The following is a 15,112-nucleotide window of genomic DNA, read 5'->3' as shown; positions in this document are numbered from 1 at the left end:
TATAGGCATTTGCCTGGGGCTACTATTATGTGCCCAGGTAATCACACCAGTTTTCAGCTGTTGCCATTTTATGGTCTGATAGTAGCCATTATGGTAGTGTCTGGCAAGGGCCTATGACATGCCTGCACTAAAAGATAAAACCGTTTGCTTTGGCAATGCCTATTTCATACGTGGTAGGCTTGACTCATTCTATAAGTTATTCAGTGGAAATACAGCGAACAACCCCTAGGTAATTTGTTCGTGTGTAGAAATTCTACATGCAGTCAGATATTTATTCGTTCTTGTGTGGAAAAACTACATTCAGTCACTTTGCTGTTCATTGTTTTTATCGCCACTAGAAGTGCAATTAATGTTGAAGCAAAACATAAGGTATCAAAGCATTTTAATGCAAACTAGCAAATAACCTAGTATAGCCAGCATTGCTGAATTCTGATGTTTCTCTCTTTTATTCAGGGGGATATTTACATTATGGCAGCCTTGGATCGAGAGACGAAAGATCATTATACGTTGACTGCCATCGCTAGGGACAACCCGGGAGACATTGCCAGTAACCGTCGAGAGAACTCTGTGCAGGTGAGTGCATGGATCTTGGTGTTGACGGACTAGCATTTGTGCACCACTTGTATTGACTGTGCAGATCTTGTCTCCAACAAGAATTCCACACTACTGTCCAAAATGTGTGTATTTCTTTCAGAGGTTGAAGTGGACAGGAGCTAAAAGGTAAGCATTCCCCTACTTTTCAGGGGAACTCTTGGTCACCCTTTTCAACATTGTAGGACAGCAGACTTCTCCCCTACTGGTGATTCGAACCCGGGTGCTGCTGGTAGCATTCCACATCTTACTGAGTTATCTCATGCAGATTCCTTTTGTTTATTTGAATACATTGCTTGGGACATAACGCCCATTCCCCAGCTGCCACAAAGCCCTGCTCGGCATTGGTGTGTGTTTGTCTTCTGCATTTAACGATGCATTGCTGCAGGCACAGCCTTCTGTACAGGTAATGATAGATGGGTCTATGGCTATAGTCCAAAGGAGGTGTGAATGGTGAGTGATTGGAAAGGTGAGAGTACCTAAAGCTGCCCTTACTACAGCTACAGACCCAAGGTATTGAATTAAACAAGTTTCTTGTTTAATTGTACATGGAGGACACCAACCTCGACCTCTAGCTAGAAGGTCAACATTGCAGCAAAGGCAGTAAAGAAACATCACAATCTTCATCATCCACATCTCATACTTATCTAATGGTTTAAACAAGAAAAGGCACAAATCGCACTGGTAAATCCTAACCGTGGTGTGCTGTTCTGGTCTCAACGTGCTGCCTTGCAGTTGGGCTACACTCATGAGCACATTTCCAATGCACCTGTTTCCATGCCATGAAAAGGGGAGAAATCCAATGTCATTGCATGTTGGAAACATGAGAATGACCCAGACTGATGATTATGAGTCCTTCTGCCTGGTGACTAAAGCCATCCATCACCAAAGCTATATGTGAACCATACCCACACATTAATCTGCCATGTTAAGATGGGTTTCCAAAATCAATACTGGTGGGCAGATTTCAGGAGACCACCCTAGTTATGGTGAACCCGGGAGACTGACAGTTTAGCCAAAACCCAATCAAGCTAGTGTGGCGAGCAGTCAAGGCTTAGCCTCAGGAAGGTGTGAGTGTGTTCAGAGTCCCTAATTTGTATTTATTTAGATTTATTTAGATTTATATAGCGCTTTAATGCAAAGGCGTTTACTTGAGGAACAATGAGTTCCTAATGAGTGCACATAGAATAACACACAATAATTAAGCTTAAACAGTTTGTTATAAAAATACAGGTATTTATTTAGGCCTTTCAGAAACACCAAGAAATGAAACTAGCCGGTAACAATATCACGCAAACCGATACAAGACAAAAATATACATTCACCAGTAGGTTCACTTACAAATACATCACTCAATAACTAACCAGGTGAAACAGGTAAGTACTCCTATGAAGGTAAAATAATTAAAACCTGTTACAAGTACAATTCCCTTTACTTAAGAAGTCCAGCCCTAAGATGTGTGGGGGCTAGGTCCCAAAAGCGACAGGTTCCAGTACAAGATTTCTCAGGGAAGGCATTCTCTATAGGGATGCAGTGGGCTTGGGGTGGAGATGTAAAACAGTTCAAAGCTATTTCAAAGTTCAATAACGATTTGTCAGAAGAAAGGTAAGTTCTCCTCTCTCTTTCAGACACAACGCTAACCCAGGAGCAGGATACTTGACCCATGTTTGATGACAAAAGGTAAGTAAGAGGGAGATAGGAGACAAAGGGCTTTGCATCCAATGTTATCTTTTGAGGGACATTGGTTGGAGAGGAACAGGTATGATTACTTACCCCCCTGACTCTGATTTTCTCAGGCGACACAATGAACCATCTGGGGTTCCTGGGAGTGCGGTCTTCCATCCGGTGATCACAGAACAGTGGTGATTCTAGCCAGGTAGCCTACGAGAGAGCTTGTCAGTCCACTCCAGAGTGTAGGGACACTTCCAAAAGCTCTTTGGAGCATGCATCCTCGAGAAGACATTGAAACTAGTTACTCCCACTAATACAAGGGTTGAAGCACCAATGAGGGTCTTCTGAGATGAGGAAGAAAAAACGGGCTTCACCGGACCAATCACTGCAGAGGATGCTGGTCCACTGCAGAAATCATCCTGGGTCATCAATGGGCTGTTCTTCTTTGAAGGATTCTTGGGTGACGTAGATCTGAAGAATGGCTGCAGGAGTTCTCCTCTTATCCAAAACTGGAGCTGAAAGCAAGTCGAAGCCCACCAATGGAAAGGAACTGCACAATTCAAATAGCCAGTCGTTGCCCAATCAGGGGCAACTACTGGTTTCACATCCACCCCAGCAGCAGACTTTCTGACACCAGGGATGTGGCTTTCTGGGGCAACTGCATTACCTTATATGGGACTTCCTGACCCGAGAAGGCAGGAAGAAGGCCACACTACAATATGGCAAAGAATATGCACAAATCTCATGGCATGTCCATTTTAGGGCACTAGCCACGTTTAGTAGCTAGAAACGGTAAATGTGAATGTTCACGTCAAAAATACATAAATAATTGTTAAAAGGTAAGCTGCTGCAACCAGCTTGTTTTTAGGCACATATACAAGTAACCAAAATTCCCAATTGTAAAAGTTTAGGGAGATTCAAAAATATCCCTATTGTTCTACACTGTAAGGTGTTGTCAGCAATGTAAAAATACAAGAATGCAAAAGAGAAAAAAAGTTTCTCAGTACTAAGTCTAAAGGACTAGTCAGTTTCCTCATAACAAATGAAGTGAAGCAAAAGACTTTCCTTTCCTTCAAAAAGTTCAGTCAGGATTAAAAAAAAGAATGGGGTACAACAGAAAACTATTAAGGGAAAGTTGCAAACAAATGTTTTCCTAACACAGAGGCACAGCTGATGACTAATTCCTGCATATTTATTAGGGAGACGGAAATACTGTGATCACAATCACATGCATTTGCTCTAATTGCTCTTAGACCAGTTTTATTGAAAGGGCGTAACGCAGGCATGAACCTTGTGTCTGGAGTGGGTGGTCCTTGGTTTCTGTGCCTGTTTAAACCACTTTCATTAAAACAATCTTGAGTGCCACCAACCATGCCCAGCGGGTGGCATTAAGAATAATTCCTATGGAGTCTGCCTGTTTTTCCAAGAACTGGCTGAATCCACAGGGCTTTTAGCATCTCCAACCAAATGATATGACATTTATAACGCGCCTATACACAAGTGTTTCAAGGCGCGACGAGGCAAGGTAAGGGAAACAGAGAGAAGACAGAGACAGCAATGCTACTAGGCCTGGTGACCATTTAGATCGCACAAGTGCAGGGGAGGGGCAAGGGGAAAAGTGTTAGGGGAAGGGATGGGGCAGTGCAGTACAAAGGATAACAGTAAAATAAATAAAGACAATAAATAATAAATAAGAGTGCAGCCGGCAGGTGGCAAGTGCAAGGGTAAGTGCAGACATCGGGTGTCAAGTGCTAGTAGGGGCTGGAGGGATACAGAAACAGTCCCCGAGTGCAAGGGTTGACAGGGGGGCAGTGCAGGTGTGCAACTGGTGGGGAGGGGACCTAGGCCCGAGATCAGAGGGTAACCAGGTAACCAGTGCAGTTTCAGATTCTGCCAGGAGATCAGCAGGGGAGAGGAGGAGAGAAAGCAGTAGCAGAGAGGAAGGTCTTGAGGTCCTTCTGGAACCGGAAATGGTTCTCCTCAAGTTTCAGAGAGGCATGGAGGCTGTTCCAGAGGAAGGCCCCGGCAGAGGAAAGAGATCTACCACCAACTCGCTGCTTGGAGAAGCGACTAACCCTGAGGGAGTTGTAGGCGGATGAGCGAAGAGCTCGTGAAGGAAGATATTTAGGAAGAGAGAGTTGAAGGTATTGAGGTCCCAAGCCCCAGAAGGCCTTGTGGACAATGCAGAGGATTTTGAACTTAATCCTCGCCGCCACTGGGAGCCAGCGCAGAGATTTCAGTCCTGGAGAGATACGATCCCTGGGCTTGAGGCCAAGTACAAGTCTTGCAGTCCTGTTTTGGATGAGTTGCAGAGGGTGGAGAGTAGAGGCAGGAAGATTTAGCAAGAGGCTATTGCAGTAATCCAGCCTAGAGAGAACCAAAGCTCTGGAGACAGTGAGCTTCTGGGGAAAGCGAGGGAAGAGAGAATACCTCTGAGGAGGTGCAGCTAGTAGTGTGACTTCTTAGAGACGTCAGAGATGTGAGGAGAGAAGGAGAGTGTGGAGTCGAAGATGACCCGAGGTTTTTAGCCTCACAGGTGGGAGCAGGAAGAGGGTGTTCTGGAAGAGAGGAAATCACTGACGGGCCCATAGGTCAGCGCTCACCCTCTAGAACTTGTAAGACAAGATAGCTGCACCATGTGAGGAAGAGGGTGCAGGATTCACTTACTCCAACACGACTCAATAATGAGGACTCAGTAAGTTGGCAAAGGGAAGTCAGTTTAATGACAATTACATCAAACAGAGAAACAAATGGAAATCAGCAGCATTGCGATCACCTGTCTCGCTACGACTTCCTCGAACTTCAGTTGAACAGTCATTGTTATAGGCTAAGCTTGTCATCACTGACGTCTAATTCTATACAAAAATCATCATGCAATATAATTGGTTAGGAAAGGTAACTTAAGTATAGGTGTTATATCTGTATAGGATAATAGGGCATGCAGATTGGATAACTCTTATCGGGTGGGCGTCTACGCCCATCCCCTTACATCACACGTGATAGCCGTCACTACATCTACGACGTCCTATTGGTTACAGTGTCTATAGGACTCCAGATAACTTGGTCGATTGTGATTGAGCAGGTTACACCCCTAGACATAAATTTCCACTTATAATTAGCAGCATGCAGAATGGACACCCCTGTGCCTACTGTCCCAAGTTTCACCCTGCCTCCCTTCCATCAATCAGTGCTTTAGGGCGATGTGTCAATTAGTTGGCTAAGGATGGCCCCGAAACTGTAGTTTCTTATTGGGAAAAGTTATGGCATCCTCGGGTCCTAGATGACATCAGGCGATGGTACTTCTTGGCGCCTGGCTGTTCATGTGTTAGTTCACCATGAATCTGCTTCAGTTTCCAGCTTTTGGTGCATTTAATTCTGTGTCAGCCTAGCCACCTGCATGGGCCCCCCTTATCTTGACCTTCATGAGGCAGGCTGGTATGCTCTGAAGTTGGAGTCTTGTGAGCTGACGCTCTCCTCCCCTTCTCTGGCTGACCTTGATTTCCTAGGCATGAGCCACTCTTTGTTGAGTTTCGATTCCGCTCTTTCTCTTGCCTTTGGCTGGGTTTCGAAACTTGGCCTTTCAGGCCTCTGGCCGCCTGGGTACATTGCTGCATTTACAAAATAGAGTCAATATGGTTGGCGCTTGCCACTCTATCTTCTACTAAGCATTGCAAGCAGTATTGATTTCTTAGCATCTTGCGTTTCAAGCCTATTTACACACGTTTAACAGGTCGGTTGCTTCCATCTTGTCTCGTAGCACTGTTTCCTTACATTTTACATTGTCTCTTCTCTATGTCCATTTCATTTATTTTCGTAGTTACTCGCACTGGCGTGCTTGTCTTCGATAACTGCTTTTGTTCATTCACGAGTCTGTTGAGGCCCTTGTGTCATTTCCACTGGCCTTCCATTAAGGCTTTTGGGGTCTCTTCATGGACCATGTAGGTACTCCTCATTTCGTATCAGCGGCTGGTATGGCTGTCTGATAGGGTACCATGCTGCCCAGTGTTGTCTGGTTATGGGTGCTTCAACCGGTATGGATCTTCTGATGTATACTGGGCAGAGTCCCAGTGCAGCTCTTTGTAGGTTAATTTGCTCTTCATACATCACATACCTTGGCGAGTATGCTCCTGGTACCTTGAAATGAGGGGAAAGGGTGCAGGCCATGTCTGGGACCTCCTCTACACTCCCCCTCTGGTCGGTTCATCGACCACTTCTGCAACCTCCTTTGCATTCATTTCTTTTGATTCTTCGGTGTCCTGCTCATCGTCTTCAGCATTTGTACATGATGGTGTGAATGTGTGAGCCTTTGGAGTCCATATTTTTATCACTCCCTTCAAACGTTCTGCTGTTTTCACATGTTCGTCTTTGTTCCATGTCATTTGCTGAGATTGTCCATTTGGGCTGAAGTAGATCCACTTTCCTTCATACCTTCTTCGTTTCTTAGGGTATGTGAACCTTGTTCCCTCTGGCGCAAATTTGTTGGCTTTCACAAAGTCTCTTATTTCTTCATCAGTTAGGTCTCTGGGCTTCCACTCTGGCTCGACATCAACCATTATTTTCATCCCTATGGCTTTCTTCGCAGTTCTCTGGCACTGTATAATGATTATCTTGATAACACAGAATCATAGCAATACCATTGCTAGTAGAGCTCCCAGAAACTTGAATATATCTGCCATCCATTGAGGGACCCACGAGAATAGGTCTCCAAACCAGCTGTCATCGTCCACTTCATCACTTATATCGATCATCTGGTTTTTCAGGCTTGTCAACATGCTTATGGCCTCTGTTAGGGTTCCGTTTTCTTCATCGTGTGATGCTACGAATGTGCAACATGATTCTCCGATTTTTGCACAAACACCTCCATCCATTGCAGTGATCATGTCAAGCACATATCTCTTTTGGAGGGTCATCAGTCTGATTGCTCTCAGCTCTTCTTTGATCGCGTTGAATCCTTTTATAGTGGTATTGATGGTCTGCAATAACTCCCATCTGGTTATCTGCAACCATTTAGTATTCACTCCAACTTGGATGTGGGGCAAGAGTAGTGTTGTGAATACTGTTCAGGTGAGGCTGAACAGCCTATGTTCGTACGGGATTGCATGGAATGCCTCTTCTGATTTGGGAGAAAAGTAATTTTCCCTCTTCGTCCTGGATACCAGTTCCACAGATCTCCTACTTCTTAGATGAGCATCTGCTTTCGGGAAACTGTCCAACTTCAGGTCATTCTTAGGGATCACTAGCACGGGAACGTGGACGTTCACTAGTGTGCATATGCCTCCCCAGTATTTCAGCAACCTTATGTATGCCTTGGATCCACTCGCCCAGTAATGGTCCATAATAACTGCGGTTTCTTGTGTCATTCCTGGGGCTTCAAAGATTCTTCCACAGTTTTGATTCTCTCCCATATTCCTTGTGCCATTTTTTCTGAAACATAGTTTCGGGCTCTCCAGTGGCACTATCTGCAGGGGTTCCCCTCTGTCATTGACCCAAGTTAGTAGCTTTATTAGCTTTGGCCACAGAGGTTTGCATAACCTCTGCAAATTCTCTATTGCTTCCTTGCAGGCTCCAAGGACCATCCACGCTCAGCAGATTACTACTCCGTCCTCCCATCCATCTGAGGAGACCACTGATCCCCAGATCTGCATTTGGCCTCTGTTCTTCCAGATTTGAGCCTCTTCTGCAGTCTTCCCTTGAACGTTCAGTCTCGGGTTAACTTCCCATCGTATCCCTGATCCTTTGATGCCAGGGTTCTCATACCTGATCACATGATTTCTGGGGTGCGCTCGGTTTCTGGTTTTAATGTCCTGGACGTAGCCATCTTCATCCGGGTAATCCTTTTCGTTGGCCCATATCAGCGAGGCATCTCTTCCCATAAATTGTCCTCTGGTGTTGGACATTGCTACATGTGACATACAGTGTGCTGTAGGGACATCAATTTCTACAGCCACGAAGATCTTGGATTTTCCCATGCTGTATGGTAGGAGAGCACAGACGAAGCATTCCCCTTCCGACTGCCTTCGTCCTACTTCCTTCATGTGCTGGTACATATGTTGTTTCCGAGATGGGATGTGCTGTCCAGGTAATCATTAAGTTCATTGTTATCTTCGTGTGGGCTTCTCTTGATTCTCAGCGTTCTTCTGTAGTTTGCTATGACTATGTCTCTAAATGCGTCTGTGCTGCTTTTCCTCTCTGGGTGTCTCGGTGGAGCAGGCTGCCTCGCTATGGTAGGAGAAGGTTTTGTGTTTCTCTTCCTCTCCTCTTGTTGGTTTTCATCGTGGTTCTCTGGCCGCCATTGGCTCGCCATCTCCTCAGCGTGAGGCTGAGTTATAGATCTGGTTCTTGTTTGCAGTACTCGAGCTGGCATGTTTGTCGTTATAGTCTCTGCAGTTCTATGTTCTAGCTCCTTGTGCAGCTTCTTTGCTCTGACTATGAATGGGAACAAATAGTCTATCAGCATTTGTGTTTTATCTGTGAATTCCTTTGTGGCTACTTCTGTTCTTTTGAGGGATTTTGCTATGCCCTCTCTCTCTAGTGGTTCACTTCGCTCCTCTTGAGTACTTCCACTGTTTTCTGGAATAGTTTGTTCGGCATGCAGTCTCCTCTTCTCTGCTGCTTTCGTTGGAGGCCCTGTAGCGATTGACACTTGCCCTTGTCTGTGTGCATCCTGTGTGTGGGTGCGTGCAGTGATCAGTGCAGTGTTTTCATTCATTCCGTGCTGACCCTGTCTCCAGCTTTTCTCTTCATTTGTTACCTCAAATGTGTCTACATCATTGCTCATTACATTTAAATTGCGTTTGTTACTTTTATCATCAGGTTTTCTTGGGACTGGAATGACTATATAGGGTCTTGGTGCTTTTGTAGGCCCTAGATGTTCATTATCTGGTGGGTGCACTGAGATCAGGACACTTTGTGCACCAATAAAGAAAGCAGTTCTGACTGTTAAAGACAGAAAAACAATAATAATAACTATACATATACACACAATCATTCGGAACGACAATTTGCAGCATTTTCTTCCAGGGAAGTGGGGCCGCCCTTCTGTTGGGGTTAAAACCAAGTTACTGTTCTGGGCCCCAATTTTGAATGAGTTCATAGTCAATTATTTATTCCTTCTTTTGCTCTGGTCTCATATTTCTAGAGTTTGTTACTATTAGAGGGACGAGTGCTTCTCCAAATGTCCCCCCTCACGTAAGTGACGACGGTAGTTTCTAGGTACTCAGTACAGTTCCTGTGCTAGATTATGGAAAATGGTTAGGCTAGCATCTTTGGTACATCACATTCATTATACATATCAATAATAGGTGAGGTCCCAATGCACGCCTCGAATTTGTCTTGGTCCTGAGGGCATGCTGGAACGTGCTCAATGCGAAAGAAGGAAAGGATGGAACTGCTAAACATCACACAAAAATAGAATGTTGCAAAAATAAAAACAAAAGTAAAAATAAAATTGAACATATGAAAAAATGGGAACAAATGAGAAAAATGCAGAAAAATTAAAATAAGATGGTGAAGTTCTTGTGTCCGCTCCTTTCACTCGGACTCTCAGCGACAAGTTGAAGAACAGTGTCTCTCTCCTCGATCTGCTCCACGGCAGAAAGTTTATTGGGATCTCTTCTTCACAAGGCTCTCCTCAGCAGTTGATGAACATAATTACTTCTCAGTTGCGCTGTGATGGCTCCCAGGAGCTTGTTTAATGGTGTGTTCTTTACTGGGTCTCTGAGGAATGTGGGTACGTCAACATTGCTGGGTCTACCCACTAGTTCAGGAAAGTTCTCAATGAGGTGAAAGAAGACATGGTATGCATATCTGCTGTCTTCTGGTGACAACGACATTCGCTCTGATTTTCTGGTCTCTAGATCACAGGCCTTTCTTGTGACGTGAACATTCTTTACACTTTCCTGCTGCGTGAATTGCGACCACGTAGTTCAGTTTGTACCACACTCGGTTTAGGAATTCGTTGTTTCTTGGATCTCTGATAAAGGTTAAGGTATCTGTGGTTCTCCCGACAAGTCCTGGGCATTCCTCTATGATGCGGAAGAAGAGTGTGTATGTCAGTTCATCAATGATCACTTGTGGTGGAAGCTTCTGTACCCTTATCACTGTACTCGGGCTGTGCAATGAAAGCTTCCGTGATGACAGTCAGTAGTTGCCAGATTATTTTCTTGTTGGCCGGACCTTGAATAAAGTCTGTGATGCTGGTAACTCTCCCTACAAGTGATGGATATGTCTCTAATACTAGCCAGAAACAGGAAAGCACAACCTATGTGATGTTTTCTACTGGGGGATACCATAAGTTCTGTGGACAAAGTCTCAATACCGATTGCTTCAGGATACTGTGTTACACTCTCAGGCAAGGTCTTATTTGCAGTCTATTAGAGTCTTCATTCTTTGTACTAATTGAGCATGTCGTGCTTTCGAAAGTTCATTTTATCACTGTTGTTTTGGCTTTGGATGTGCTTCTCTTTACCCTGCAACTGGGATGTACAGAGTGTTCGTTATGTCCTTATTCCCCCTTTGCTTGGGGAACCTGTCCAGTTTTATGCCACAACTTGCATCCGGGTTCTTTGTCTTGGATTTCTGCTCATGCGTCCTTCTTCCTCGCCATGGATATTGTCAGCACGTGCTGAGGTTCTTCCCCGTTATCTGCGGTTTCTGTGCAGTGGGATGCAGCAGGAGGGCTCTCTCCTATATAGGGTTTAATGTCATTTAGGAAGATCCATGCCCTTCTGCCCTGGAGCATGACAGCGGAGGGGGTGCAGTCCTCTTCGATGAAAGGGCCATTAAATCTTGGCTCGTCCCACCTTTTCCTGGTAAAATTCTTCACAAGCATGCTGTCACCAGGGAAGACAAGGGGTGCATGTAGACCTTGCTCGGTGTATGCTTCAGCACTTCCTGCTGTGTTTCGTGCTGCGCCATCCCCTTTTCGCCGTCGCTGCAGCTGGCCTGTAATGACAGAGGCACTGGATGTCATACAGTCAAAGTACTTTTGCATCTCTGTTCCCAGAACCTCTCTAGTCGGCTGGGCATCACATCTAGCTCTATCTCGGGGGGTAAGAGGGGTCCTCATCCTTCTGCCTGTAACTATCTCATGCGGCATGAGATGATGGTCGGAGCCTGGTTGGTTCCAAAGTGCATACAATGCCAATGGTAGACAGTGCAGCCATCTCTTCTTTAATGTGAGCTTTAACTTGGCTATCCTCTCCTTAAGCAAGCCGTTGATCCGTTCATATATCCTGTTCCCCTCAGGATGAAACGCTGACGAGAACATGTGCTTTATACCAAACAACAAACTAATCTGTTTGAAAACTGAATTTACAAAGTGAGCCCTGTTATCTGATCTCATTACTTCACACACCCCCTACCTAGGGAACACCTCCCTCACTAGGAACTTGGCAGCACAGGTAGCGTCTGGGTGTGTACAGGGACCAGCTTCTATCCATCTAGAGAATGGACACACCACCACAATTAAATACCTGTACCCATTGTACACTTGAATCACGTCAACATAGCCGATATGCAAGTGCTGGAATGGTCCATTTGCTCTGGGGATGATCCCTCTCACTACTGTTAATGTGTGCCCAGCGGTGAATTGATGGCAGATTATGCAGTTCACCATGAAAAATGCAACATGCTCTGCTAAATTCGTGTGAACCAGTCTTCTGCGAGCGTTGCAGCAAGATTTTCTTTTGTCATATGGATGGGGTAGTGCAGTTGCTCTATCGCTACTTTTAGAAGGGTGACGGGCATTACTGGTTTAACAGTGCTGTCTTTCCTCCACAACCCGTCAGAGGGGTTTAAAGAACACCCTCAACACTTCTACACATTTTTCTCCTCCTGAGGTGCCTCCCCCTGGAGCTCCATTAGCTGAATTTGCCCCATATTGCTATAGGCTTCTGGTGTGGCTCGCGCTACCATCATCCTCTCATTGGTACGTGCCACCTCCACATCCATGATTGTTTCAGTTTTGGATGCCATGCGCTTGGCTTCTATGCCCGCTTCATGATTTCCACGTGGCACGAAATCCATCCCCTTGGTATGAGCAGCGCATTTCACGACCGCTATGCCCACTGGGAGCTGTAGTGCTTTTTTCAGCCTGTACAATAAGGCTGTATGTTGCACTGGCGTGTCGTCTGCTCGGAGGTAGCCCCTGCTTTTCTAGCGCACTGGACCTGTATGTACTGTGGACGTCACATAGGCTGAATCACTGTACATAGTTACTTCCTGGTCTGCATGATTCTCAATGGTGAGTATCAGTGCCAGCAGTTCGGCAGCTTGCGCAGAATAGTGAGAGGGTATTCGCGCACAGATGAGTACTCGAAACTCTCCATTCGCTAGGTGTTTTATCACGGCGACGCCTGTATGCCTTTGTCCGTCTTCTTGGTCGATTCTCGAAGAACTGTCAATAAAGATGATCTCTCCACTTGCAAGGGCGTTTTCCTTTACCCTGGGGATCTCATCATAGAATTCCTGATAGTTCGCACAGTCGTGTATAGGTTCTCCCTCTGTGCCTGGCTCAGCTATGAATGTAGCAGGATTCACAGTTTTACATCGAACTATTTTGATCGATGGGTTAGAGATAATCACCTCATAGGCGGATGCTCTCTGAGATGTCAGTGTGCCCTTTGGCTTCTCTAGTATGGCGAACAGCGAATGTTCAACATATAATGTCATGGAGCACCCAATCACAATGGATGACGCTTTTTCGATAGCAAATGCAGCAGCAGCTAGGTTTTGTTCGCACAGGAAGTGGCCCTTCATAACCGGGTCCAGACTCCCACTGTAATATGTAATATGCTAAGGGCTTGTACCCCAGAAAGGTTTGCTGCGCGAGCACTAACATCATAAAATTACCATCAGAGTGTGAGAACAGGTAGAATTCCTCTGCATAATTAGGAATCCTGAGAACTGGGGCCTTACAAATTGCCCCCTTGAGTTCTGCAAACCCTTTCTCCATTGCCTCAGTCCATTCAATTTCTCCTTTTGTTGCCTGGGCTTTCTTTAAAGCCTGAAGCAAGGGCTTGGTATACGAGCTGTAGTCAAAGACCCATGCTGTGACATAATTGCACAGGCCTAAGAAGCTCTGCATTTGTTTTAACGTGCGCGGCTTGGCTGTGTTCATGATGGCTTCAGCCCTTTCTGGGGTTACCTTCTTCCCCTCATGAGAGATCAGTTGCCCTATGTACAACACCTGTTGACAATACTGCAATTTTTCCTTACCAACTTTGTATCCCTTTTCAGCCAATATAGTCAATAGCTGGACAGAGTCGCGCCTGCATATCTCTTCAGTGCAAAACAACACTGTCCACCGCAATATTGCCTAGGTCCATTTGCAGGACTCTGTTGAAAATAGACAGGGACCCTGTGGCAAACTCGTACTTTTCAGGCGCATTTGTCTGAAGGTGAATGACGTCAGGTCTGGAGAGACACGGTGGAGTCGAATTGAGAAAAATGCATTTTTCAAATCAATCACCGTGAAATATTTTGCCTCAGTGGGTATATTACACAGTATTGTGGATGGATTGGGGACTAGAGGGAACTCGGCTTCAACTATATCGTTTAATGCTTGTAAATCTTGGATTTAACGCCAGGACCCTCCCTTTGATTTTTTGACAGGGTAAATCACTGTATTGCAAGGTGATTCTGACGTCACTAGGATGCCCTGCTCCATCATGGCAGAAATTGTCTTTGCGATCCCTTCATCTGCCTCTCTGGACATGGGATATTGTCGCGCTTGTGGTAAAATTGCTCCTGGTTTCAGTTTAATTTTCACTTCACCTGCCCCCTTCAGGAGGCCTACATCATAGGGCCCTGTAGTCCATACCGCGGCAGGCACTTGGGCCATGTCGTCCTCAAAGTATTCTGGACGTACCAGCGCCAGCATCATTCTCTGTGGCACCTACCGTCTGATCATTTTGACCCAAAATGTGAGACTTACTTCCACCCTTGTCACCTCTAGGTCAGGGTGCTCTTCGAACAGATCGTCATTGGTGACGTCAGTCAATTGATACCCTTCTTTGATGGCGATAATCGCACACCATTGTCTGCCTTCGTCATCATATCCTTCGACCAATACCACTTTCCCTCGCACTGCGGCAGATTATATCATTAAGGGAAATACTTGCCCCTCCTCTTCGTGCATGGGTATACTTGGTCTGAACAGAAACTCATCAGGGGTTCTCATAGTTTTGTCTGCGAGGCCTGGCAGTCCCGCCATAAACACCCGCACGCCATATGCAATGACTTCTGGTTCTAACGGTACAGCTCTCATGGCTATACTTCCTGAGTATGCTCTGATCATTTCGCACACGTTTCAATAATGCATTCCTGGAGTGGAGCACACTATACCATTCTCGGTGAACAAGATGGTCATGTTTAATTTAGTCATCAGGTCTCGGCCCAGAATTTTTACTGAGGTCTGACATGAATACAAGGGTACATTCATTTCGCGCTCTCCCACTGAGACTGGCTGTGTCTGTAAAGGGAACTCTTCTATGAGCTCCAGTGAAACTCTGAGTATCTATAGCCTCGCCGGACAAGGAAAATTTGCCCTCTCGTATGCACGACTGCGTTGCACCCGTGTCAACTAAGAAGGAATATTCTTTCCCCCCTATGGTGACATTCACCCTTGGTTGTTAGGGTCTGGTGTCACTGATAGGACAGAGCACAAGCAGTCTCCCGTGAGCTGTCCTATTTCATATATAAGTTCGGCCCACTGTATACTTGTTGATTTCCCCCAGCCCCAGGGTTAACTCCCCCCCCGGAGCTAGTGCCCTGTGACATTTGCGGTGGTGCCTGCTGGGGTTGTCCCTGCGGCAAGTTCCCCATGTTCAGTGGTTGAACCACTTGCTGT

The 15,112-nt window shown here is 45.7% G+C and overlaps 1 protein-coding gene across 3 annotated transcripts in view; it reads left to right on the top strand.

Moving 5' to 3' along the window:
* CDH23 (cadherin related 23) overlaps window positions 1–15,112 on the top strand; it is a 3,939,560-nt gene that overhangs the window by 3,670,681 nt on the left and 253,767 nt on the right. For all 3 annotated transcript variants that reach the window (XM_069610726.1, XM_069610725.1, XM_069610724.1), the window contains one exon: window positions 454–573. In XM_069610726.1, coding sequence (XP_069466827.1) covers window positions 454–573 — 120 coding nt within the window. The remainder of the gene's footprint in view (window positions 1–453; window positions 574–15,112) is intronic.

Source organism: Ambystoma mexicanum, chromosome 8 (assembly GCF_040938575.1).
Source record: "Ambystoma mexicanum isolate Mex_15411 chromosome 8, UKY_AmexF1_1, whole genome shotgun sequence".
NCBI lineage: Eukaryota > Metazoa > Chordata > Amphibia > Caudata > Ambystomatidae > Ambystoma > Ambystoma mexicanum.
The sequence above is the reverse complement of the archived record's forward strand: the minus strand, read 5'-3'. Positions and strand labels throughout refer to the sequence as shown.